General features: G+C 44.8%; 1 protein-coding gene across 3 annotated transcripts in view; it reads left to right on the forward strand.

Annotated features, from left to right (window-relative positions):
* LOC132817259 (partitioning defective 3 homolog B-like) overlaps window positions 1-27,131 on the forward strand; it is a 993,739-nt gene that overhangs the window by 429,399 nt on the left and 537,209 nt on the right. For all 3 annotated transcript variants that reach the window (XM_060827625.1, XM_060827628.1, XM_060827626.1), the window contains 2 exons: window positions 13,345-13,431; window positions 26,699-26,824. In XM_060827625.1, coding sequence (XP_060683608.1) covers window positions 13,345-13,431; window positions 26,699-26,824 — 213 coding nt within the window. The remainder of the gene's footprint in view (window positions 1-13,344; window positions 13,432-26,698; window positions 26,825-27,131) is intronic.

Raw genomic sequence — 27,131 nt, forward strand, 5'->3', positions numbered from 1 at the left:
GTCTATGAGCCCCTCATTTTCTCTCATGCTACTGATGCTGTTTATGGTTTTTTGCGTTGCCCTGGATGACATCTACTAGAGAGATGCTGGTTCTTGTGAGACAGATTTCCTGAAGTTTATTTACCATTCTAACTGTCACAAGGCTGTGATATCGCAGACTTAGACACATTGTCTGGGTTCGTTGTTTACTGATCTGATTTAACATGACATGACCAGAGCTAACTGACTGAAGATACCACACTGACTCCATTATACAGAGAGATTGAAGTTGAAGTGAGTACTTAGCACTGGAATAGCACATGTTGTGCTGTCATTTAACCATTTTCAAGATATAGTGAATCCATGCTATAATACAACAATATAACATGCAGTCAATATGTCAACAACTGTTGCACTAGAATCTTCAGTCTCTCTCACAAAAGAGAACATGTCGAGGTAGTCAGTCACCAGAATATAATCATATTTTGGACACAAAGTATCAATCACAATGTTGCACCATGGCTCAGAAGGAATCTTATGCACAAGGAAAGAGGTTCTGTTGATTGTTGAGATTGATGGTTTGATTAGTTGATCCATGTCCTTATTATTGCCAGACTTTAATGTGGATTCATGAGCTAATCTCTTGTTTGTTTCCTGTGGGCACGTGACCGAAAGTCTACATTCTTGTCATAAAACCACAAGACCTACCCCATGTTTCCTTGAAGTTTACATTCTTGGAGAGAACCTTATTTCATATCCTTAAAACAAGCTTGGGGACCTGTTGGATGCATTCAGGCTAATCTATTATGATGACCTTTGTGAACTGTTGTGGCTGGTCATTGTCTGACAGCGTTTGGATGTGCTGTGCTTGGCTGTGACCAAAATGTATCACGTTGATGTTACACCCTGGAAGCTTTGAAACCGATGGGTTTTTCACCTCACGGATTGTAATAATATGTAGGTCTCTGCATGCCTTAAGACTGATGATAGAGTGTCAATCTGCTTCAATTATGTCAAAGATCTTGAGTGTCCATCCTGAGGATCTGACAAAGGGTTTCAACCCAAAATGTTGACTTTCCTCCTCTTCGGGTGCTGTCTGACCTGCTGTGCTCTTCCAGCTTCACATCTATTGACTTTGAGGATCCATGTTGGTTTTTAAGATGGATAATACATGGAATGTCAGCAAGCATTTAGCTTATCTTTTGTGGACTGTATCACAATGTGTCAGTTTACTGAGTACATCTCAAACAGTGCATCAAAGGATGATATTTGTCCTTCACCCATGTCAGTCTTGACGTACATTGCATGTTATCCATTTCTTTTGGGGCCTATCACTTGGATGGAAGTAAAATCTTCAGATCTGTCAAGTTTACAACATGCACTGTGGGTCTGTCAGCTGAACATTGCTGTTACCTCTTGGACTGTTTATGTGCCATGGATGGAACCTTTGAGACTTCTCTGGAATTGTCCCTTTATTGACCATTCTTCACATGCTGCTGTAGAGCAGTGTGTGGCACTTCAGATTTCTCTGGGCAATTGATTTCTTATACATTACAGCCCAATGTCCTCTTGGAGATCATAGCTTAGATATGTTGCTAAATACTGGACAATGTCTTGGTGTGTGAGACAAACCACATCTCTCTCTCTCTCTCTCTCTGACTCTCTCAGTCTGCCTCTTGTAGAACTCAACATTTTGCAGCAGCCAGCTCCAGAATGATAATGACAGAGATCTAAGAAAAAAAAACACAGGGTGGGCAGAAAATAAGGAACAAAAAAGGCAATCTATCTACACGATACTCATCACTAAATGCAACGCTGACATTCAAGAACACCCTAGTTTGGAGACTGATATTTTACTTCCTCCCCTCAGTCCTGACCCATTGTAACCATGGAAATAGCATCTTTTATCTCACAGGGAAATGCAGCATCTCTTCTTATCTTTCTCTGTTTCCTTGTGAGGAAAAGAGACTGATTAAAGTTCCCAGTAACTTTACATTTCCTGCCTCCAAGTGAATTATCAGTCGCTTCTCCATCCACAGCCCTTGTGTGTTCATTTTAGCTGCCTCAGACTGCACTTACTCGTAAATCTTTCTGATTTATTTTTCTGGTTCCTGCTGTGCAACTGTGATGTGTCTGTCAGGCAGGCAATGAAAGTTTATCTAAAGCCTTTTTCTCGGTACGTCTACCCACTCCATTTTTGTTTCCCCCATCGCGAAAAGTATCTCTTCCTGGGTCAACCAATATATTTTGGAGTGGGGGGGGAGAAGATTGGGCAGAATAGCTTGATAATTTCAGCTATTTGTATGTATCTGGCACCATTAATATCCCAAGACACTGCTCAAGACCATTGTCAAATAAAATTTGATACCAAGCCACTTGGACAGGTGGCCAAAAGATATAATTTCAAGGAGGTGAGAGAAATGGGAAAATAGAGATGTTTAGGGAAATAATTCCAATACTTCAGGCCCATCAGTTTCTGCCCATCGACCAAAGGTGGCATGATATTTTTGTGTCTGGTTCAGAGCTGCAAGTTCCGTTCCTCTGCTTGGGATACATGTTCCCTCACCAGGCAGCAGCTTACTGCCCCTTGACCTACTTCTGTCTGCCTCCTACCTGAGTGAACCAGAAGTTGCCTCCTCCCAAATGTGATGGATAATTGGAATGTCACCGGCGTGTCTTAGAAGGCAAAGAAAGCATGGACTCCCTCGTCCCTTTTGGTTGCTGTTGGCATTTCATGAATTTATGTGCCCCAAGGAGGTGGAGGTGAAGAATGAGCTTTAAAAGTGCCCACTGTGTTCATCTCAAGTCATCCATTACGCTGAGTGATTTGCAAATTCTTTTAACCTTCTGTGCACGCGCACAGTTTGGAGTTGCAACCAGAGGGTCGTCAGAGTAACAAACAATAAATTCCACCACAATTTCTATTTATAAAAATATAATCAGGTGAAACAGTTTTAAATTTGATGTAACATAAGTGGCTAAAAATTAAAGGTCATCACATGGGTGTGTGTACCTTTTGGAATGATTGAATCTTACTCCAGAGGAAGAGGGGACCGGGCCCATTGTGCCTGTGTCAGTTCTTTGAAAGAATTCTCAAATTAGTTCTCCTGCTTCTTCTCAACAGCCCTGTAAATGTTTCTATTTCAAGTGCACTTCCAATATCTTTTTGGAATTTAGCATTAAATCTGCTTCTGTCACCCTTTCAGGCATTGCATTCCATATCATCATCGCTGTCTGCAAACAAAAAAGAATCCTTCTCATCTTTATGCACGTTGTATGGAAAGTTCATATTTACTTGTACCAGATGTTGAATGACACAAAACATCTGCACACATTTGTCTGCAGTTATGAAAGCTGCAAATAGCATTAATTGTTGGGCAGATTAACTCTTTGACGGTATCCACAATAAGATCCTTGTAACCATTTCCATTATTGTTTTCGAGTAGAGGAGGAAGAAAATTGATCAGGGAGAGTTCTTGCTTCAGGTTTTTATCAATTAGTTTGTGGTTAAATGTGGGCATATGTGAACATTGGCCAGGGTGCAGGTCAGGCTTGACTGCAACAACCTTAATAGTAAAATGATGCATTGGACATTAACTAAGATTTGTACATAATGGGGTCAGTCATAACTCAGTCATTTGTAACTCTCTTGCCTTTGAGTCAGAAAGGTGAAGGCTCAAGTTCAAAGATTTGAGTAAAGGTTCTGTAATGGAATACTCTCCTGTTGTTTGGATAAGTGGAGTTCAAAGTTTTTTTTGCCAACCAGAACAAAGCATCCCTTGGGATTGGCACCTCATCAGATACCTTTAATCATTCATTAATCCAATGTGGTTGTAGAGTGCGCTGATGTACTGCAGCATCCTACCAAGGTTCCTTCAACAGCACTTTCCAGAACCTGTGACTTCTGCTACCAAGGAGGACAAGGAAGCAGATGCATGGGTTTGCCATCATTTGCAAATCACACATCGTCCTGACTTGAAATTACATTCCTTCACTGTTGTTGAGTCAAAATCCTGAAACTCTATTCCTAGCAGTGCTATATTCCAAAGTAATGCAGTAACTCAAGGCGGGAGCTCATCTGTCCCTTCCCAAAGGTGGTTAGGAATAGGATAATAAAAGCTGGCCCATGAACAAATATATAGAAATCAAGGCTGACGCTTCAGTATGGTGCAGGGGTATTATGATGGATTTTATGAACAAAGTCCTTTGTGCAAGTTGCAATTAATACAGAAGATGGCTGAGTAGATTTATTTCTTCCTGTCATTTTTCAATGCTATCCTGTTCCTCTCTGAGGGTGAAATTCCTTTACAGTGTCTGATTTCACAGGGCATTTGAACCTCTCTGGTCATTTGTGCATGACAACAGACTATAAAGTTTTATGTCAGACCACCATGTCCCCCTTTGTTATTTTCAGACTAAACAATTCCAGTGCCCCCCTGGCTCATTACCATCTTCTCAAATGCTGACAAATGCTGCCTAGCTAGTGACTCTACTCCTTAGATGAGTATATGTTTTGTTTATATTACAAAGAAGCCTCCCACCTTGTAGTTTCCATAAGCTCAAGTTCATGCAAAACTCTGATGCCTGTTGTTACTTGCACCAATTCACACTCATCCACTCTCCCTGGTCTCATCTGCTTCCAGTTGGGAAACATCATCAATGTAAAATTCTTGGCTTTTATGTTCAAAATCCTTCATGGCCCTTGCTCATCTCCAGACACTCCCAATCTTTAGGAGCTCCTTGTTCCTTCAATTCTGTCCTCTTCTGTATCATGAGTTTTAATCTCATGACCATTATTGGAGTACCGCTCCCCCTCCTATACAGGGTCATTCTGCTATAATGCGTGTTTCGTTAATGCAAAATGGCTATAACGCGATTGATGAGTTGGGGGACACCGTTTCTAAAGCACAAACTTTTAACGTGTATATTGGTTATAATGCGATTCTGGTCCCATTAGTTTAAATGGTGCTACTATTACTCGACTTTCTTACGACACAGGATTGCATGAGAACTGAACTACTGTATTATAGCAGAAACATACCTCTGGCCAAACCTGCCCTAATATCTCCTAGTTGGGCTCTGTTTTAAATTTTATCTGATTGTATGGCACTTACATGTACCGTGTAAGTGCAAGTTGTTCTGTTAAGCAATAGGGGAGGCTATTTGGTCAAAGATGTGCCAAGTTCATTATGGCATACATGCACACAAGCATCTTACCACTCCCTTCGTGACTCCCTCGTCAGGTCCACACCCCCCACCAACCCAACCTCCACTCCCGGCACCTTCCCTGCAACCGCAGGAAATGTAAAACTTGCGCCCACACTTCCTCCCTCACTTCCCTCCATGGTCCCAAGGGATCCTTCCATATCCGCCACAAGTTCACCTGTACCTCCACACACATCATCTATTGCATCCGCTGCACCCGATGTGGCCTCCTCTATATTGGGGAGACTGGCCGCTTACTTGTGGAACGTTTCAGAGAACACCTCTGGGACGCCCGGACCAACCAACCCAACCACCCCGTGGCTCAACACTTTAACTCTCCCTCCCACTCCACCGAGGACATGCAGGTCCTTGGACTCCTCCACCGGCAGAACATAACAACACGACGGCTGGAGGAGGAGCGCCTCATCTTCCGCCTGGGAACCCTCCAACCACAAGGAATGAACTCAGATTTCTCCTCATTTCCCCTCCCCCCACCTTGTCTCAGTGGTTCCCTCAACTCAGCACTGCCCTCCTAACCTGCAATCTTCTTCCTGACCTCTCCGCCCCCACCCCACTCCGGCCTATCACCCTCACCTTGACCTCCTTCCACCTATCACATCTCCATCGCCCCTCCCCCAAGTCCCTCCTCCCTACCTTTTATCTTAGCCTGCTTGGCACACTCTCCTCATTCCTGATGAAGGGCTTATGCCCGAAAAGTCGAATTTCCTATTCCTTGGATGCTGCCTGACCTGCTGTGCTTTAACCAGCAACACATTTTCAGCAGCATCTTCTGCAAGATGCCAAACAGAAGTGGAAACCTCAGCTTATTGCCTTCGCTCTAATGAGTTGATGTAGTTTTCAGTGTCCCCACAATACTGAGTCACTAATTCAATACAGACCCACAATTGGGCATGTGACCTTCCAGCTGTTTGGATTTTAAAAACCTTTAAGAAACATTAAAAGAGGTATAAATTTCAGTCTTCACTCTATACGTCTTTTTGCCCCTTGATTTCCTCTTTCCTTTTCTCTCATGCATAATCCCGAGTTACTTATCCAGGACAGGTTGAACCCATTATAATTTTCCCGATACAGTGTTTAAGCATATCAGGAAATGTACTGATCTATTTGATCCATCAGCAAAGGTATCCCATTCCTATACATCTTGTGCAGTGATGTAATGTACAGGAAGTGCTCCTAATGTTGCAGTTTTGATGGGTGAAACCCAGAAGGTCTTGCTGCTGTTTTTCTAGTCTGTCATGTGAGCCCCAGATCACGTATGCTACAATTGGATTTTGCATACCTGGCATATCGAGGGGACAAATCAACCAGAACTTAGCCTTGTGAATCCCATTGTGTCAGTCTGAGTATGTGTCTCTGATGGGAGAGAGAATCTGGCTTAGCTGTGATTCTAGGACAATAAAGTGCACAATAAAACAATCCCACAATTGGGTGGCTTTTCACAACTCACCCACTCAAATCATTCACTTTCCTTCCAGAGGAGGTGAAGGATTTGCAACACTCTTTGATATTGTTGTGATCCTTGAGAACTTTAAAAAATAATTTGAATTTCATAGCCCATCTGAGAAGACTCCATAATGTTTCGAATCTGTTGACTTTTGCAGTAACAAAGAAATTTAAAGCAATTTTTGTGTAAACACCCCTCAGTAGAAACTCATACTTTAAACTGGAGAAAAGATCACCCGTTCCTCGTTGAAAGCATTTGGAAGATCTGCACCATGGTTATAATTTTCTTAGTCACTTAAATGGGCATTTCATTCCCCAGAAACTAACCCAAAGCCATTCTCAGCTCCTGTTGGCTGGCTTCCTTTACCAGCCAGAAAGCTTCCAATCCCCGAACTGACTTCTAATTTTTAAAAAATGTATTCGTTCACTGATGTGGACATCGTTGGCTAGGCCAACCTTCATTGTCTAGAGGGCAGTTAAGTGTCAGCCATATTGTTTTGGATCTGGAGTCACATGTAGGCCAGACCAGGTAAGGATGGCAGTTTCCTTCCCTAAATGACATTAGTGACCCAGAGAGGCATTTATATCTAGTGACAATGGATTTATGGTCATTGTTAGACTCTTAATTCCAGATTTTTATTGAATTCAAATTCTGCCATTTGCCACGGCAGGTTTCAAACCTGTGTCCCCAGGATTTCTGGATTAACAGTCCAGTGATGATACCACTAGACCATCACCTCCCCAAGCTCATGGTGAGGCTTACCCTCTGCTTACCCCCCTTTTATAAAACTTGGTGTCTTTAATCTGAGTGTGAGCTACCATCCTCAAGAGATTTTCCCTCTCTTCACCCTCCACCTCTCTAAATGAACGTACCTGATAAGGATCTCAGAATCTAAACAAGACCCGCAATCCAATCCTAAAATGGCTTACTGTAGACTTCTACTTTCCCAAAGACTAGCTCCATTACAATTTAAATCATTCAGGTCTGATATAAATGTTGAACTGTTAATAACCTATTCTTTAGATCTCCAACTCCATGCAAATTTTAAAATAAGTAGACAGTTGACTACATAACTTCACAAAACCAAGCACACTGTGACTTGAAGATGAAAGGTCAATCAGCAAAGTTGCATTGGTGTGAATATCATGCACTTTCCTCCCATTAATATGACCTGAGCCTACCTTTAATGACCTCTTTAATAACCAAGCCACTGAAATTCTTTGTCAGGCTGAGTTCATAATAGGTCATACTCAGCCATTTTATCCTAAATTAAAGAAACAGGTTCAAATGTTAACAATCATGCAAACTACATCTATGTAACATTATATCACTTCACACATTGAAACATATTTTATAAAAATGGTAATTGTGCATTTTGCTGCTAAAAGTGAAAGAGCTGTGCAATTAACATGTTTTTCTCTCACTCTTTCCCCCTTCAGTCTCTTCCACTCCTTCGTCTCTTAAACTCTTTCTGCTTCCTTGCCACTCTTCCCCCCCGCCCCCAACTCTCTCTCTCTCTCTCTCGATCTCCCACGCCATGTGTCTCTCACTTACCCCCTTGTCTCTCTCTCTCTCTCTCTCCATCCTTGTCACTCTCTCCACCTTGTCTGCCTTCTCCCCTTGTCTCTCCCCCCCTTGCCTTTCTTCTCCCCTCATTTCCCTCCCACCTTGTTCCTCTCCTGTGTTTTTCTCCCCCCGTTTCTCTCCCCCCGTTTCTCTCCCCCAATTACTCTCCCCCCAGTTACTCTCCCCCCAGTTACTCTCCCCCCAGTTACTCTCCCCCCAGTTACTCTCCCCCCAGTTACTCTCCCCCCAGTTACTCTCCCCCCGTTACTCTCCCCCAAGTTTCTCTTTACCCCAGTTTCTCCCCCTTGTTTTTCTCTCTCCCCCCTTTGTTTCCCTCTCCCCCCCTTTGTTTCTCTCCCCCCTTGTTTCTCTCCCCCCCCTTTGTTTCTCTCTCCCCCCATTTCTCTCCCTTGTTTTCCTCTTCCCCCATTTCTCTCCCCCCTTTGTTTCTCTCTTCCCCTTGTTTCCCTCTCTTCCCCCCCCTTGTTTCTCTCCCCCCTTGTTTCTCTCCCACCCCTTGTTTCTCCCCCGTTTCCCCCCTTGTTCCCCCTCATTTCTACCCCACTCGTTCCTCTCTGTTCTCCTTGTCTCTCCCCCTCCCATCTCTCCCCCCTCGTATCTCTTCCCCCCTTGTTTTTCTTTATCCCCTTGCTTCTCTCCCACCTCCTTGGTTTTCTGTCCCTCTAGTTTTTTTCTCCCCCTTGTTTCTGCCCCCCTTGTTTCTCACCTCCCCTTGTTTCTCACCCCCCCTTGTTTCTCGCCCCCCCGTTTCTCTTACCCCCCCTTGTTTCTGCCCCCTTGTTTCTCCCCCCGTTTCTCCCCGTCCTTGTTTCTTCCCCCCTTGTTTTTCCCACACCTTATTTCTCCTCCCCAGTTTCTCACTCCCCGTTTCTCTCTCTCCCTCCCGTGTTTCCCCCACTCGTTTCTCTCCTGCTCGTTTCTCTCTACCCCCCCCACCCGTCTTTTTGCCCCCCCTTGTTTCTCCAACGTTTTCCCCTGTCTTGGTCCCCCCCATGTTTCCCCCTCCCCCCTCATTTCTACCCCCCTCATTTCTCTCTCCCCCCACTTGCCTCTCCCCCTCCTTGCCTCTCTCCCCCCTTGACTCTCCCCCTCGCCTCTCCCCCCCTCGCCTCTCCCCCCCTCGCCTCTCCCCCCCTCGCCTCTCCCCCCCTCGCCTCTCCCCCCCTCGCCTCTCCCCCCCTCGCCTCTCATCCCCTCGCCTCTCACCCCTTTGCCCCTCACCCCTTTGCCCCTCACCCCTTTGCCCCTCACACCCCTGCCTCTCACCCCCCTGCCTCTCCCCCTCCTTCCCCTCCCTTGCCTCTCCCCTCCCTTGCCTCTCCCCTCCCTTGCCTCTCTCTCCCCGCCTCTCCCCCCACCTCTGCCACCCCTTGTCTCTTCCCCCCCCTGTCTCTTCCCCCCTGTCTCTTCCCCCCCTTGTCTCTTCCCCCCCCTTGTCTCTTCCCCGCCTTGTATCTCTCCCCCCGCCTCTCTCCCCTCGCCTCTCTCCCCTCCGCCTCGCTTCCCCCACCTCTCTCCCCTCCCCTGCCTCTCTCCCCCCTTGCCTCTCTCCCCCCTTGTCTCTTCCCGCCCCTTTGTCTCTCCACCCCCTTGTCTCTTCCGCCCCCCCTTCCCCCTCCCCTCTCCCCCCCCTTGTCTCTCTTCCCCCCCCTTGTCTCTCTTCCCCCCCCTTGTCTCTCTTCCCCCCCCTTGTCTCTCTCTCCCCCCCCTTGTCTCTCTCCCCCCTTGTGTCTCTCCCCGCCCTTGTCTCTCCCCCAACTTGTCTCTCTTCCCCCCCCTCATTTTCTCCCCCCCCCGTTTTTCTCTACCTCCTTGTTCCTCTCCCCCCCGCTTCTCTCTCCCCCTTGTTTTTCCCTCTCCCTTGTTCCTCCACCCCCCCCACCCGTTTCTCTCCCCCCGTTTCTCTGTCTCTCCTCCCACGTTTCTCTCCCCATTGTTAACCCCCCCGGTTTCTCACCCTCCTTGTTTCTCCGCCCCTCGTTTCCCCCCTTGTTTTCCCCCATTTCCCCCCGTTTCCCCCTTTTCTCCCTCCTGTTCTCCCCTTGTTCCCTCCTTGTTTCTTTCTCCCCCTTGTTTTTCTTCTCCCTCTTGTTTCTGTCCCCAATTTCTCTCCCCTGTTCATCCCCCACTTGTTTCTCCCCCCTTGTTTCTCCACCCCACTTGTCTCTCTCCCACCCCCTTGTTTCTTCCCCCCCCTTGTTTCTCTCCCCCCTTGTTTCCCTCCCCCCTGTTTCCCTCCCCCCCGTTTCTCTCCCTTGTTTTCCTCTTCCCCCCGTTTCTCTCCCCCCTTTGTTTCTCTCTCCCCCCTTTGTTTCTCTCTCCCCCCTTTGTTTCTCTCTCTCCCCCTTTGTTTCTCTCCCCCCTTGTTTCCCTCTCCCCCCCCTTTGTTTCTCTCTCCCCCCCTTTGTTTCTCTCTCCCCCCCCTTTGTTTCTCTCTCCCCCCCTTTGTTTCTCTCCCCCCTTGTTTCCCTCTCTCCCCCCTTTGTTTCTCTCTCCCCCCCTTTGTTTCTCTCCCCCCTTGTTTCCCTCTCTCCCCCCTTTGTTTCTCTCTCCCCCCCTTTGTTTCTCTCCCCCCTTGTTTCCCTCTCTCCCCCCCTTTGTTTCTCTCTCCCCCCCTTTGTTTCCCTCTCCCCCCCTTTGTTTCTCTCTCCCCCCCTTTGTTTCCCTCTCCCCCCCTTTGTTTCCCTCTCCCCCCCTTTGTTTCTCTCTCCCCCCCTTTGTTTCCCTCTCTCCCTCCTTGTTTCTCTCCCCCCTTGTTTCTCTCCCCCCTTGTTTCTCTCCCCCCTTGTTTCTCTCCCTCCCTTGTTTCCCCCACTTGTTTCATCCCCACTCTTTTCTCTCTTCCCCCGTCTCTCTCCCCCTGTCACTCTGCCCCCCTTGTTTCTCTCCCGCCCCTTGTTTCTCCCCCATTTCCCCCCTCGTTCCCCCCTCATTTCTACCCCCTCGTTTCTCTCTCTTCCCCTTGTCCCTCCCCACTGTCTCTCCCCCTCGTCTCTCTTTCCCCCCCAGTTTTTCTCTTCCCCCTTGCTTCTCTCCCACCTCCTTGTTTTTCTGTCCCCCTTGTTTCCCCCCCTTGTTTCCCCCCCTTGTTTCCCCCCCTTGTTTCCCCCCCTTGTTTCCCCCCCTTTCCCCCCCGCTTGTTCCCCCCTGTTTCCCTCCTTGTTCCCCTAACTTGTTCCCCCCTTGTTTCTCCCCCCATTTCTCCCCGTCCTTGTTTCTTCCCCCCTTGTTTTTCCCACCCCTTATTTCTCCTCCCCCCGTTTCTCGCTCCCCGTTTCTCTCTCCCCCCCCCCGTGTTTCCCCCACTCGTTTCTCTCCTGCTCGTTTCTCTCTACCCCCCCTTGTCTCTCTCACCCGTCTCTTTGCCCCCCTCCCCGGTTTCTCCAACGTTTTCCCCCGCCTTGGTCCCCCCCTTGTTCCCCCCTCATTTCTACCCCCCTCGTTTCTCTCTTCCTCCCCTTGCCTCTCCCCCCTTGCCTCTCCCCCCCTTGCCTCTCCCCCCTTGCCTCTCCCCCCCTTGCCTCTCCCCCCCTTGCCTCTCCCCCGCCTCTCTCTCCCCCGCCTCTCTCTCCCCCGCCTCTCTCTCCCCCCGCCTCTCTCTCCCCCCGCCTCTCTCTCCCCCCGCCTCTCTCTCCCCCCGCCTCGTCTCTCCCCCCGCCTCGTCTCTCCCCCCGCCTCGTCTCTCCCCCCGCCTCGTCTCTCCCCCCGCCTCGTCTCTCCCCCCGCCTCGTCTCTCCCCCCGCCTCGTCTCTCCCCCCGCCTCGTCTCTCCCCCCGCCTCGTCTCTCCCCCCGCCTCGTCTCTCCCCCCGCCTCGTCTCTCCCCCCGCCTCGTCTCTCCCCCCTCCTCGTCTCTTCCCCCTCCTCGTCTCTTCCCCCTCCTCGTCTCTTCCCCCGCCTCGTCTCTTCCCCCGCCTCGTCTCTTCCCCCGCCTCGTCTCTTCCCCCGCCTCGTCTCTTCCCCCTCCTTGTCTCTTCCCCCTCCTTGTCTCTTCCCCCTCCTTGTCTCTTCCCCCTCCTTGTCTCTTCCCTCCCCTTGTCTCTTGTCTCTTCCCGCCCCCTTGTCTCTTGTCTCTTCCCGCCCCCTTGTCTCTTTCCCCCCCCTTGTCTCTTTCCCCCCCCTGTCTCTCCCCCCTTGTCTCTCTCCCCCCTTGTCTCTCTCCCCCCTTGTCTCTCTCCCCCCTTGTGTCTCTCCCCGCCCTTGTCTCTCCCCCAACTTGTCTCTCTTTCCCCCCCTCATTTTTCTTATCCCCCCCCTTGTTTTTCTCTACCTCCTTGTTCCTCTCCCCCCCTTGCTTCTCTCTACCCCTTGTTTTTCTCTCTCCCTTGTTCCTCCCCCCCCTTGTTCCTCCCCCCGTCTCTTCCATCCATATTGTCTGTCTCCCCACCCCTTTGTCTCTCTTTCTCACAGCCCTCTTTTCTGTCTCTTCCTCCCTAGTCACTCTCCGACCCCATTCTCTCTCTCTCACGCGCGCGCGCGCACACACACACACACACCTCTTCTCTGTCTCTCTCTTCCCCATCTTTCTCTTTCTGTCTGTCCCCTCCACTTCACCTATTATCCCCTGTTTTTCTCCCCCTCTCCTTCAACCCCCTCCTCTCTCCCATCATTCCCCTCCTCTCACTTTCTCTCTCCTTCTGTCTCTCACCCCCGCATTTTCTCTCTCTCTCTTTCTCTCTCTCTCTCTCTCTCACCCACCCCACCCCCTTTCTCTCCCTCACTTTTCTGTCTGCCTTGCCACACATATACACTTGTTGCTTCAATGCTGATGTTCCGTCATGGTGCTGCATTATAAGGAGACTTTACTCCATTCATGTTTTTGAGTACGTTGACTGCAAATCAAAACTATAGTTTCAATTGCACCCATTTGTGTTGTAAATGCCTAGCTGTTTACCAACATAGTTATTCACTGGTCTTTGTTCCTTTTATTTGCATTTGAGTGACTTGAATCCTTTTTCTTCACTCTCCTTAAGGCCCTGACAGATGCATTATAATCTAGTCACTCCATTCTATTTACTTGTTGGAGAGAATGGGTTAAAAGTCTGTGGTTTTCATTGAATCACAGCTGTTGTTGGGTGTAACCTCATCCATCTTGTCTTTCTTTTGGCAGTGATTTGACAAAGAAGGTGGAGTTTTCTGGAGACGGTGGCCCTCTGGGAATCCATGTAGTACCCTTCAACTCTACACTGAGTGGAAGGTAAAGTATCCAAGAGTGCATCTATACTTAAACTACACAGAGATTGTGTCCCCTGGGTTAAGGATCCATATGGTGCCCTGGATATACAACTCCCAACATGAGTACTTCTCCAGCTGAGCACTGGTTCAATAAAGTGAGGTCGGCTACAGGCCTTATTGATAAAGCATTGTTTCTTTGTCAATATGTATGTTTACAGAATGTTACTGGTTTCTAGTCCATAACAATTTGGCCTCAAGTGAGATTGTTGTTGCTGCAATTACCTGTAGAGGCTGTAAGAGTGAAATTAGCAATTTAAGGCACAATGACTTTGGAAATTTGCTCCCAAGTCCATTGTTCATCGCTTTAATTAAGGATAGACATCTCAAATTAACATAGTTTTTTTTGTTTAAACCTTGCATGCTAAAGACTGGACACAGTGAGGTAGTTTGCTCTGAAAAGCAAAAGGCCAAGGCCAGCCGAATAAAGATTTTAAAAATTTTATGAAGGGATTTGATAGGATAGGCATAAAGGAGATATGGAAGAATCAAAAACTAGGGGCATTCCAGAGAAGATAATGACTGAGGGATTCACACGAAACCTCATTCCTACGTTGAGTCATTTCAGGTGAACAGCACAGATGCACTTGAGGAGAATCTTGATAACTGCATGAAGGAGAAAGGAGTAGGAGGGTGTGCTGATGGGTTTTGGGTGAAAATGGATGGGAGGTGGTTCATTTGTAGCAAAAACACCATTGCAAGAGTTAGATGGAGCCAGCCTTAAGACCTGTTTCTAGGCTGTAAATCCTCTGTAGCTCCATATAAGTGCATTGGGTTAATTTTTCTTTTGGGAAACAAGCCAGTAAAACCCACGAATGGGTCATCGTGCATGACTGCTTTTTAATGAATGCATGTCATCATACTGAATGACTCCATACTTTCTGTTCTGTGTATAGTTTCCCCATGCCACTCACCACTGGCTATTACTTTCATTCCATAGTTGTGGTTTGTATTTTCATCTGTTTCACAAAGTGCTGAAGGAACAGTTCTGTAAACAGCACAATTATAGAATCTTATACCCTGCATAGAGGTGGTTCCACCCATTGTACCAGTCTCTGTTCTTTGGAAGAACTACCCTATTCATTATCCTGCCCTTGTTCTTGCCCCATAGCCCTGCAGATTGCAAATTTCTCCCCTTCAAACATTCCTTCTGAAAATTGGTGTGGATCTACCCCCTTCACTCTTCCATGCAGTGCATTTCGGGTTATCCTAATGCTCAGCCTGAAAATAGTAACTTTGCTGGTTTTTATTTTAAGTATTTCAGAAGTCAAGTTCTCTGTTTGGTAGGTGTGGATTCTGTTGAATTTATATGGAGGGCCAATTCTAATTTGTTTGTAAACTGGGTGGAGGGTCTTCTTCTGTTAAAATGAAGACAGTTAATGCTCAGTGTGAACCCCTCAGCAAGAACTCCACATTGTACAAATTACTGCTCGCGAATTTGGCACCTAAACAAATATGCTGAGAGACTTTGGCATTTGAACAAGCCAGGTGCTTTAATTTGCAGAACATCAATGAAGAGCATCACAGAAAATTTAACATTGTAGAGACAAGTAAAAGCCATTCAGATTATCATGGTTACTCTCCCAGGCTATCACATCTTGGCCGGTCTTCACTCCATTTATCTGGCTTGATTCTATATGCTTCAATCAATTTATAACTATCCAACAGTCTCTGGTGTCTTTCTTTCAATTGACCTCTAGCTTTGACCAACTGGGTTGGTTAGTTTTAGGGGCATGGATGCAGTTAAAGGGAAACTAGCTAAGCACATGAAAGTGTAAGAATGAGATGAGACAAAGGCAGCTGGGGGAATACTTGCATGGATCATCAACTCAGGCAGAGAATAGTTGGACTGAATGGGCTGTTTCTGTGCTGTAAATTTTGTGTAATCTGCAATTTTTAAAAATCCTCCATTAGCCTTTGTGTGCCTAGGTGCACAACAGGACCAATGATGTTGTAGATAAAGAAGCTAAGGTTATTCATGTGACAGTTGTTCTGGGAAAGGTACAACATTAGAAGTACTTTCTGTGACGGGACAAAGCTAATTAAAGTGGATCCCAAAGGAGATTTATGCACATGAGACAAATGGATAGGAACATCCAGCCCCTTTCACACCTTGTCAGCAGATGACAAGTACGTGACTTCAGGTTGGAAAGAAGTTTTCAATTGTTCACTAAGGTACCCTTCCCTGGGGTCTTCTCCATGCTGCTAAAATCCAGCCCTGTGGGATCATTGAATGGTTAAACCTGCAGGATGCCATTTGGCCTATCATAGAACATAGAACATTACAGCGCAGTACAGGCCCTTCGGCCCTCGATGTTGCGCCGCCCTGTCATACTAACCTGAAGTCCATCCCACCTACACTATTCCATGTACGTCCATTTGCCTGTCTAATGACGACTTAAATGCACTTAAACTTGGCGAATCTACTACTGATGCAGACAAAGCATTCCATACCCTTACTACTCCCTGAGTAAAGAAACTACCTCTGACATCTGTCTTATACCTATCTCCCCCTCACTTTAAAGTTGTGTCCCCTTGTGTTTGCCGTCCCCATACTTAGGGTGGACAGGGAGAGCCTTTTTCTATCATGCTCATGCTGGCTCTCTTTAAGAGCTAGTTTGCTACTCCCATTCCCCTAATTCTCTGCCTAAATCTCTCCACTTCTCTGGCTATCCTCCTTTAAGTTGTTCCTGGATAACCTCACATCACCTTAAATGGCCTTTTGTCAAACTTTGAACGATAATGCAGCTGTGAAATGCCTTGGAATATTTTGCGGTGTTAAATACAATAGTAGAAACATTGCTCCCCATTGGATTTATACATTTGGATTCTGAATGGCTTAATAAAACCATAAGTTAAAATTTTGAACTTATGGGAAATTTTAAGTCTTACCCTTTATGTTGATTGCTTATTAATAGAAATGAAAATAGAAAATGTTAATACTTTGTTAACTTTGTATTTCTAATGTGCTTTTCTAAGTTTCTGGGTATTTATATGTTTTAAACATGATAAGACTCCTGGCCTTTGGCTTTACATCTAATGTACATCGACTGTAAAGGTTTAACGTTAAATTCCTTGGAGGGAATGAGGGCAAAGTGGTGAAGCACTAAGAGATCAGTAATAGACCAGAATGAACAGATGATCAATAATAATCACAGAAGTTCACCTATAAATGACTGAGTTTAAAATATTGCAATCACTGAAACATTGGATTACTTTTTTATTTATTTTACATTTACAACTTTTACAAATTGCCAGGAAAGCGTAGGCATAAATTTTAAACAAACCACTCAGAGAAAATTTCTTTTGATACAGCAGGGAGAGCAGTGAAAAATTGAACTCATTACCTCTTCAACCACATTGCTCAATTTAACATTGAACAAGGTACTGACAGCAAAGCGGGGATTGCTGGTGAGGCTCAGCTGGACTGCCGGCGTCTGTGGAGAGAAATCAGAGTTGACGTTTGGGTCGAGTGACCCTTCCTCAGGCAGGGGAGGGGTCACTCAATTGAAACGTTTCTCTGTGCGGGTGCTGGCAGACCTGCTGAGCTTTTCCAGCAATTTCTGGTTTTCTTTCTGATTTACAGCATCTTCAGTTCTTTCGGTTTTTATTAAGGTATTGATAGAAATATTTGTCCCTCTCGACACAACTAATTTCATTCCCTTAGCATTCCCTTCATAATGCACAAGGGCGGTATCTACATTTGTACCTGGGACTAACCAACTTGGGGAGTGATAGTGACGACAGCTGAGAAGATCATTGGGGTCACCTTTTCCCTCCATTACAGACATTTACTCCACACACTGCATCACACACCCCTCATTCAAACTCTACTCCCTCCTGCCATCTGGAGAAGATTCCGCAGCATATGGTCTCTCACATTCAGACTGTGCAGCAGTTTCTTCTCCGAACCATCCCGAACACGGTGTAATCGGACTCTTTCAGATCTGAAATTCTTTCACATTGGTGCTAGAAAACGTCTATCATTCATCATTCTTCATGACACTGTAACTTGTGTGTTTTGCACTTCTTTTGGTCAACCTGGGAATGCTGTTTCGTTCTTACTGTATCAGTTGTACATGGTAGAAATGACACAAGCTACTCTGTCTCAAATAACTGCACAGAGCCAGGTATGCCATAACAAGTCACTTTTTATTTACATGTGCACGATACATAGGCTCTGACCAGCCAGCTCAAAGTTAGTTCTCAGACTGAGGAGACCTTCTGAATCTCCTGTTCATTTGTTTTTCTTTTTCTTTTCTCTGCATCTTAATCTCCTGTTTAATTTTTTCTTTTTTTTCTTTTTTGAATGGTTTTTCTTTTTCATGTTTTTTGTTTTGTTTTAAATTACCCTCACACTACCACCTAACTGCAATATTGCTTATTTTTTCCCGAGCACCCATGTTGTGTGTGTGTGTGTGTGTGTGTGTGTGTGTGTGTGTGCGCAGGTGTGACATTCCTGTTTGTCTTTGTTTTCTACAGGAGATCAGACACTCCTGTTCTTTTTTTTAAATTACCCCACACTACTGCCTAACTGCAGTAGTGCTTAATTTTTCCCCAGCACTCATGTTGTGTGTGTGTGTGTGTGTGTGTGTGTGTGTGTGTGTGTGTGTGTGTGCGCGCGCGTGTGCGCAGGTGTGAAGCCCCTGTTTATATTAATTTTTTTTCTCTACAGAGGCTGGTATCCCGTCACCAAGTCACCCTTTACACGTGCAGAGTCCTTGACACTGATCCAGTTCCCTCAGAGCCAGCTCTCAGAGTGGACAGGATGTCTGACACTCCTGATCCTTTTTTTCTTTTTAATTACCCCCACACAACTGCCTAATTGCAGTAGTGCTTACTTTTGTCCCCAGCATCCATGTTGTGTGTGTGAAGGTGTGAACTTTTCTGGGGTTTTTAAAATTATTTTTTTAAAATTACCCCCACACCATCACCTAACTGCGGTAGTATTTATTTTGACCCCAGCACCCATGTTGTGTGCGTGCAGGTGTGAAGCTCCTGTTTATATCTGTCAGCCAGAGCTTCCTGTTTGACCCAGGTTAACAACCCCAATCAATGATCTCATAGTCAATGAGATCCACCTGACCCTAGTTCCAATCACTATAGGGAGTTCTTGATCTAAGCCTGGCCAACTGGTCAATCAGCATAAACTGTCCAACCCACCTTGAGGTCGTGCTACCACTCCAAGGGGGCAATCCCCAGGGTGTGATACTTCCTTCCACATCTGATTTCCATCAGTTGACCAGTGGCTGCCTACGCTCTCAGCTATGCTATTCCACCTTGTCAATATCTTTGCCTCACCAAGAAGATCCTTAAAAACCTATTTCTAACCTTTGGTCACCTGTCCTAATGCCTTCTCAATCTGTAGACTCCAAATTCTGTCAGATGATGTTCCTGTTAAGCACTCTTCAGTCATTTACCATATCATGCAAGTTGTAGATGTTTAACTTTTACCTGTGTGTGTCAAGTTGTGCGTGTGCGAATTGCTTTCTCTGTAAGACTGCAACCCCCTTGAAGGATTCTTCCATGCTAGAGCATGGTAGCAAACTCTATTTCTAAACCTCGTATCACACAATGAGTTTGAGACTGAAGTTGCTCTGTGCCCCTGAAGCAAAAACAAACCCAGCATGTTCCCTCTTTTAACTGGTGTCTCATGCTGAGGTACAAAGCCATTTTTGTAATAAACCCTTCAGTCCACCTTTTGAAGTGGTCATTCTTGAGTTGTGAATTAAAACTGTGACTTGGTGATGACTGTTTGAGTATTAGAGTTACAGTTGCCCTCGAATCCTGTATTACTGTGTATTGACCATTAGGAATGTCAGGCCTGAATGGTCCTCCTCCTCCTCTCAGCTCCCTCCCCACTCTTCCACACCCATCCCTAGACACTAACTCAGCACAAACTAAGAACTGAGAATGTGTTTTTTTTGAGATTTTTGTGACTTGATGCCTTAAAAAATATTCAGCCCATAGCTGTGACTTATCTGTCTCCGAGCTGTCAGTATGCAAACAAACCATCTGTTGGTTTGATTTTGGATGAATTGTAAACAAACAATGATTACTTAGCCTGAACGGATTTTACTTCATAGTGATTGTCATTTCCTTAACCTAGAATTGCCAGTCTCATACTGGATTGGTAAGTAGCGTAGGTTCAAGTTACTTGAAAATGTCAACCTGGTTTACTTGGCAGACAAACTGATAACTGGCAGTTTAAGAACAAATTATGTATGTTATGACTGAAGTGAGGTTAACCAGGTGGACCTCATAGAATGTGAGTTCCCTGAATGGGTCGTTAACTTGGTCCAATCATGGAGTCCTGGCAAACAGATGTAAACAGGAGTGTCAGGGATTCTGTTCACCCGAGGAGCTGGCTCGGTACTAGCTGGGTCAGTGTCATGTATTGTGCACGTGTGAACTTGGTGACAGGATGCCAGTATTTGTGGAGTTATTCAATGTACGTAGTCTAGCAAGCTGTTGTTTGGACGACTTCATGGCTACTGGCCAGATGGTGTCATCCTGGTCCTTGGCTCAAGTGTTCACTCAATGGCATATTTAAAGGTGATAACACAACAGTGATACTGCACTATCTGGAAAGGAAAAATATAGGAAAGGAACATAAGAACCTTAACAATCCACTACATGTTTGAATATTTGTTAGCACTGTTGGGTGAATTTGTCATAGTCAGTGTTTTCACAAAGCAGGTTTTTGCCAAACATTCAGATTTACTGTGGAGGAATTTTCCTGGGAGGTGTAGTTAAGTAGGTTGGACTTTGGTGTTTTGAAGAATGGGACCTTTGCACCTTGGTGAGACATGAGTCTAGGACATGAGGGTTTAACCTCAGGATAAGGGGTCATCCATTTAAGACAGCAATCAGAAGGAATTTCTTCTCTGATAGAGTAGTGAATCTGGGGAATTCTTTACTGAAGAAGTCTGGGGCTTTATGGATTTTTAATGAAACACAGATTTTTATTGAGTAAGAGAATCAAGGATAATGGGGAAAAGACAGGGACATAGAGTTGAGGATTATCAGATCAGCCCTGATCTCATGGTATGACTGAGCAGACTGGATGGGTTGAATGGCCTATCTTCCTATGTTTTATGGTCTTGTGCTACCATGGGCCAATAGGTCTATGTGTCTGGTTTAATGTTAGTATCAAAATAACTTTGACTTGCTTCCATCGGTAGTTTTCGCCCACAGTGAGTTTCTTTCAAATGTGGCATAAATTGAATTTTGCTTAGCATTAAACCATAAGGTGGTGCAGTTACATTTGTGTTGCACAGTTTAGCCACCCCTGAAACCTGTGATTTATGCAAGTTACCCAAACCTTACCTTGAGTTCTCTGAGACAGCCTTTGCGCTGATATTTTGGCTTCTCAATTGTATCAATATATGAAAGCACCTCAATACAGGTATCAAATCCACTTGATTTACTGTGCACACATTAACAGACGAGGTAGGCTTTAAAGCTGTCAGGAGGAGCAAATTCATGTGAAGTGATGAGGTTGTCATGATTAAACTATGCCTTTCTGTTAGGTTCATGATAAAGGGTGGCTTCCTCTCCGGTTCCTCCACCAACCTTCTCATGTTGCAGCCTGCCCATGTCAAGGAACACATATGATTGAGTTGGTGAGGTTAGCATCCTACTCTGATGGCCACTTCCAGCTATCCCTATTTGGGAAGTCGTCATGTGATTGTACTCTATTGTGATGCATGTCATAGTTGATAATGTGGCAGTATAGAAAGAGTCTACTTTGTCTGCAGTGGTGCAAAGTGGACTGCTAGACCATTGTTAGGAGAAAGTGAGGTCTGCAGATGCTGGAGATCAGAGTCGAGAGTGTGTTGCTAGAAAAGCACAGCAGGTCCTGATGAAGGGCTCTGGCCCAAAACATCGATTCTCCTGCTCCTCGGATGCTGCCTGACATGCTGTGCTTTTCCAGCAACACACTTTCTCCTCTGCTAGACCATTACTGGCTGATTGCAACATTTAAGTCTGCCCGAGTAGACAAGGAATCGGACACTGCCCCAATTGCTGTGGGAAATATAATCCTAACTTGGGTTAGCCCTCCAGGAGAGGGGAGTCATGGTGAAAAAAAGTGTAGAGAGTCACTGGAAAAAGTTTATACTGCAGCTGGAATAGGCTATGAGTGTAAGCGTGCCAGTGATTTTTTTTATGAAAACATTTTCGTGAAAAGGCTTTTGTTAGGCTGGATTTGTGGCATAAAACTCCTTTTAACTCCAGAATAAAAATTGGTTTTGTTCATTGAAAAGGAATCTGGAAGTACCACTGAAGTAGGAAAAGTTGATGCTTAATGTAATAGTTGTGTCCACATTAACTGCTCTTTCAGAACAAAGGTTTACTGAATTGTAAACTCATGGCAGTTCCTAACTTTTCAAAATTCCAGCAATAAGTTGGTTCCCATTTGAAGAAATAAATTCTTGTGGAAATTTAATATCTTTGAAGCACTGAAGTGACCTGAATAATATTGTTTAGTTCACTGTTTCCTTTTCTCCAATCGTGTGCTCCATCAGTGATCATGGTGCTTGATACTCCCTGAAATAGAGGCCCTAGCCTACATGAATGTCGAGATTTTAACTTCTCATCTTTTTAAAAACATTTTCTTTCACTTTTTTTTCTTTCCTTTCCAATTGCACTTTCCCTTCTTTGCCGACCCCCACCTTCCCTTTCTCTGACAGCGCCCTTCCCACCCACCTCCCTCCCCAGGCCCACCCGGCATTTACCCCAGTCCTCTGCCTGCTCCCCTTCTCTGGTTTCCTTCCCCTCCATCTCCCCACCCACCCCACCCTTTCATCACATTCTCCCCCAGTCATTCCCCTTTTTATGAGGCCCTCCCTTCCTTTTTCTGCAGTTCTCCTCGTTCTTTTCTGTACCCGCTCTGCCCATTTCCCGAATCAGTCCCAACCCTTACCTCCCTTATGACTTTATCCTTTTTGATATCTGACCAGCCCACCTTCCCTTTCACCCAAAACCTGTCACCACCAACCCAACTCTTTTCTCTGGCTCCCTCACACTTTGTTCATTGAGTTCTGTTTACTGTTTTTCTTACTTACACATTATCTGTTTCTCTTTCTATCCTTTTTGTCATGCCTTCCTTTTCTGCTCTCCTTTGTTTCTTTGACAAATCAACCCTTTTCATTCTGTCTCAATCTAGTGCTTTCTTTCACTTTTCTATTCTTCTTTCCCTGTTATTTTTCTTTCTCTACTGGTTCCACATGTTCTCTTGTTTTCAGCTATTCTCCGACAGTGCAGTATCTCTTTCTGCTCCCCTTTGTTTCCAGCCTCCAGTAGAAAGAAAGAGAATGCGACAGAGTAGGATCAATGCAGCATGCGTATCCGACTGATTGAGGTTCCTTAAAGATAAGGACAGGAATGCTTTGTCTTCACAATATCATCTCATTGTCTCATTTCAGTGCCTGCACGTATAACAGCATAGGCATTTTGGGTTAAAATCAAGATTCTGTGGACCGTTCAGGACATGAGAGATTTTCCAACAAAAGGGGAAGTTGAATTGCAGCAAGATGCCATCTATTCATTAATTTGAATTATGACATTGTCCAGTTGAATGCTTCTTTTCATTAGATTGGGATGCAATGGTCTGTGAGCTATAAATGTTTAAATTAGGATTTATAAGTTTATGATGCGATAATTTAATAATAGACTTAACTTTATAAGATCTTTACGCATATTATTTGACCCGGGTCTTAAAAAGGTTGACTTTCTTTCTCAAAGCTGTCTGTAAGTAATGCAGCCGTTTAGCCACTTGAATTATTTTTAACATTTTGCATGGAGTCGAATTTCAGAACTTGGCCAGGAAATACAAATCATAATCTGGTTGGCAGTCTATTCTCCATGCCTTTGATTTTTCCTATGTGCAAGGAAAGCAGAATATTTACCAATAGCTGCAATAAACCTTAAAATTTACAATCCAGTATGATTGAATGCTGCAAAATATAGGGGTGGTTGGGCACAGTACAGAGGAACTTAGGATGGGAATTTTTTTTTCATCTTTCCAGAAAATAATTCTGTCTGTGAAATCAGGAGAAACTTCACCAATGGCTTGGTTACCACCAAATACCTTGTTCAGTGCTGAGCTGGGCAGAATTCATCACCGGTCTTTGCCGAACATGACAACTGAACTCACCTGAGATGGCAGAGGTGGATGGGGATGTTCTACTTGGTCTCTGGGTTTGGGAAAGTTGGTGGAACTGGGGTAGAGGGTCTTAGTGGCTGGGTGGGAGGTGCGGCCATACAAAATTGCTGCTTTTCAGTGTCCAATGATGCTCGTTGGAAAATGACCATGTGGTGGCTTGTCTTGGCTGTAAATCTGCTAAAGCTGCTGAAAGCCACACGCCATTGAAACTGCCTTCCAAAGTTGCAGGGATGAAAGTTGGGGTTTTAACTGCATGAAAGAGAAGAGTTTGATGAGCTGTTGTCGAGAATTTGATATTAATAGTAATGCACCTTACTATAAGTCACTTCCTTCAGGGCAAGACTGTAATGATAGTTTGGAGAGCTGTCGGGGTGGGTTGCTGGGGGTTGGAAGGGTGTTGCAAGGGTAGGAGTAGTGAACATCATTTGGTCTTTATCATTCTTCATCTTAAAATGTGTTTTGACCAGGATAGTGAAGGGTTTGTAATCAGTTTGTCATGAATTTTGGATGTACGTTTGAATTTTAAAAACGCATGACAAGATTTCCATTTCATGCTTGTGTCAGGGTTTCTACAAAATACTGAAGCAGTACAGCCAATGTGTAATCTCAATACCTCAGTCCATTTAATCATTTTTGTTTCAGCAATTCAATCTAAACAAAAAGCAACCAAAACACTTAGCCGAAACATATTTTACACAAAACTGATTACACCTATAAAATGACCTGCTGACTTTAGATTAGATTTGGTAGAGGAGTGACTATATTTATTCTGCTGTGTGGATAATTAAAGAATGCTTTGTGCTTTGGTGCAGAAAATTTTCTGCAGTGCAAGTTGGATTCATTATACAGTGAAAGTGAATGGGCATTAGTTGAATCAATTGAAATTTTACACACCAGGAAATGATTGAATCTATTTGATATTGTACGAAATAAAAGTGGGGTTTGCGACAGTTGTTGGATCAGAAAGTATATGGAGTTGATGGTATGTTGAACTTAATTATGATAAACTCATTTAGGCAGTTTGAAAGATATAAAGCAAAATACTTGATGTGACGCAGTATCATTTTCCAAAGCAATTTGCTGAAAGACCAAGCTTGTCTTTCAACTGTTGTCTTTTGTTGAGCTTGCCAATTGTGAATGGTTGTGCTTAAAAAAAAGTTTCATTTGTATAGTGCTTCCAAGACTTTTGGATATTTCAAAGTGTTTAACAGCCAATGAAGTATTTTTGGAGTGCAGTCAGTGTTGTAATGTAGGAAACATGGCAGCCAAATTTCCCGCAGTAGGTTCTCATAAATAGCAATGTGTTCAAGATCAGATAATCAGCCTTGTTTTGTTGAATGAGTGGTAAATATTGACTAAGACTCTGGGGATATCTCCCCTGCTGTTTTTCAGAATGGTACAAGCATATGAATTAGGAGGAGCCACAGGCTTCACCACCATTTGACAAGATCATGGTTTACTGAATTGTAGTGGGAACTCCACTTTCCTATCTACCCCCATAGCCATACGCACCCATGACAGTCAAGGAGCCTTTCTAAATCTGACTTAAAAATATTAAACATCTTGTTTGGGCAACTCTCTTAGGGAAAGAATTCCATTGACCCTCTGACTGAACAGAATTTTCATGTCCATCTTTAATGGGAGAGCCCTAATTTTTGAGTTGGCTCCCTGAGTAAAAGTCCCTTCCAGGAAGGGAACCTTCTTTTCAGCTTCCCTTTCAGATATCCTCAGGATCTCCTCCGGGTGCTCTGGTTTCCTCCCATAGTCCAAACATGTGCAAGTTAGGTGAGTTGGCCATGCTAAATTGCCCGTAGTGTTAGGTGAAGGGGTAAACGGAGGAGAATGGGTCTGGGTGGGTTGCGCTTCGGTGGGTCGGTGTGGACTTGTTGGGTCGAAGGGCCTGTTTCCACACTGTAAGTAATCTAATCTAATCTAATCTAATCTAATCGTATGTTTCATTAAGATCAACTCTTATTCTTCTAAACTTCAATGGATACAGATCCAGCCTTTCTTCATAGGATAGCCCCTTCATCCCATCAGTTGAGTGAGTCTTCCCTGAAGTAAGTCAAAGTGAGGACTGCAGATGCTGGACTTTAGAGTCGAGAGTGTGGTGCTGGTAAAGCACAGCAGATCAGGCAGCATCGAAGAACAGGAAAATCGCGTAATGCGACTTTGTCCTTTGTTTACTAAGGAGACCAAGACTATACATATGATCCTAGATGTGAGCTGACCCATCTTCCTGTACAATTACAGCAAAACTCCTCATCTTTTGTTTTCCATTTACCCTCCTAATCAAATGCTGTATTTGCATACTAACTTTTATGATTCGTGCACCAGGAAACCTAGGTCACTCTGTTTCATAGAATTCTGCAATTTCTCTCCAGTTAAGTAAATGCAGCTTTTCTGTTTTTCTTACAAAGTGGGAACGTGCACTCTATTCAACATTGCACCCCATTGGCCAACTTTTTACCCACTCACTTTACCAGTCTTTTATCCATTTTCAGACTCTTTATGTCCTTTTCACAACTTTTTCACCTACCTGTATTTCTGTTATCATCAAATCTAAGAGGCATTAATTTGGTGCTTTCATTTAAGTCAATGAAGATTGCAGGAGGGCATGCTAACAGCTGTATCAGACATGCTAAAAGATGAGGTGTCTACCTGGTGAGTTACAAAACTGGGCTACTTGCATGCCAAATAATATTAGTGGCACGTGACAGGAAACAGGTGATGTCTCGGAAAGTAAGCACTTTCAACAGTGTAAGTCCCTTCAGTACTAATTTTTATTTGCTTATGGAATGTGGGCTCAGCTGACTGGTCTAGTAGTCATTGTCCATCCCTAGTTGCCCTGAAGAAGGTGGTGCTACTGCACCTTAATATTAGTTTGGTTTTGTGTGCTCAAAGCCTGAAATGTGGTTTGAACCGAAAAATTTGTGACTCGGAGGTGGGAGTGCTACCTTGCAAAAACTACGATGGAGAGCTGGGGTGTCAATTCTGTCGAGGAAGTGGCAGTTTTTTTCCCCCAAATCTTGTACACACCTTTTTGTTGTCATTTGTCCTCCAGATTCCTTGGTCTGTGTATCCGTGGTATTGAAGAGAACAGCCGATCAAAAAGAGAACGCTTACTCCAAGAGAATGAGTGCATCATCAAAATTAACGACAACAATTTAATGGACAGAACATTTGCTCAGTAAGTGTAACTATTCATTTCTGAACCACTATATGTGTTTGATCAATTTATGAGATAGTGCAGAATTAGAATTAGAATCCCTACTGCATGGCAACAGGCCCTTCGGCACAAGTCCGCACCTAGCATCTGAAGAGTATCCCACCCAGTCCCATTCCCCTACATTTGCCCTGACTCATGCACCTAACCTATACATCCCTGAACACTATAGGCAATTTAGCATGACCAGTTCACCTAACCTGCACATCTTTAAATTGTGGGAGTAAACCGGAGCACCTGGAGGAAACCCAAGCAGAATCCGGGAGAATGT

Source organism: Hemiscyllium ocellatum, chromosome 7 (assembly GCF_020745735.1).
Source record: "Hemiscyllium ocellatum isolate sHemOce1 chromosome 7, sHemOce1.pat.X.cur, whole genome shotgun sequence".
NCBI lineage: Eukaryota > Metazoa > Chordata > Chondrichthyes > Orectolobiformes > Hemiscylliidae > Hemiscyllium > Hemiscyllium ocellatum.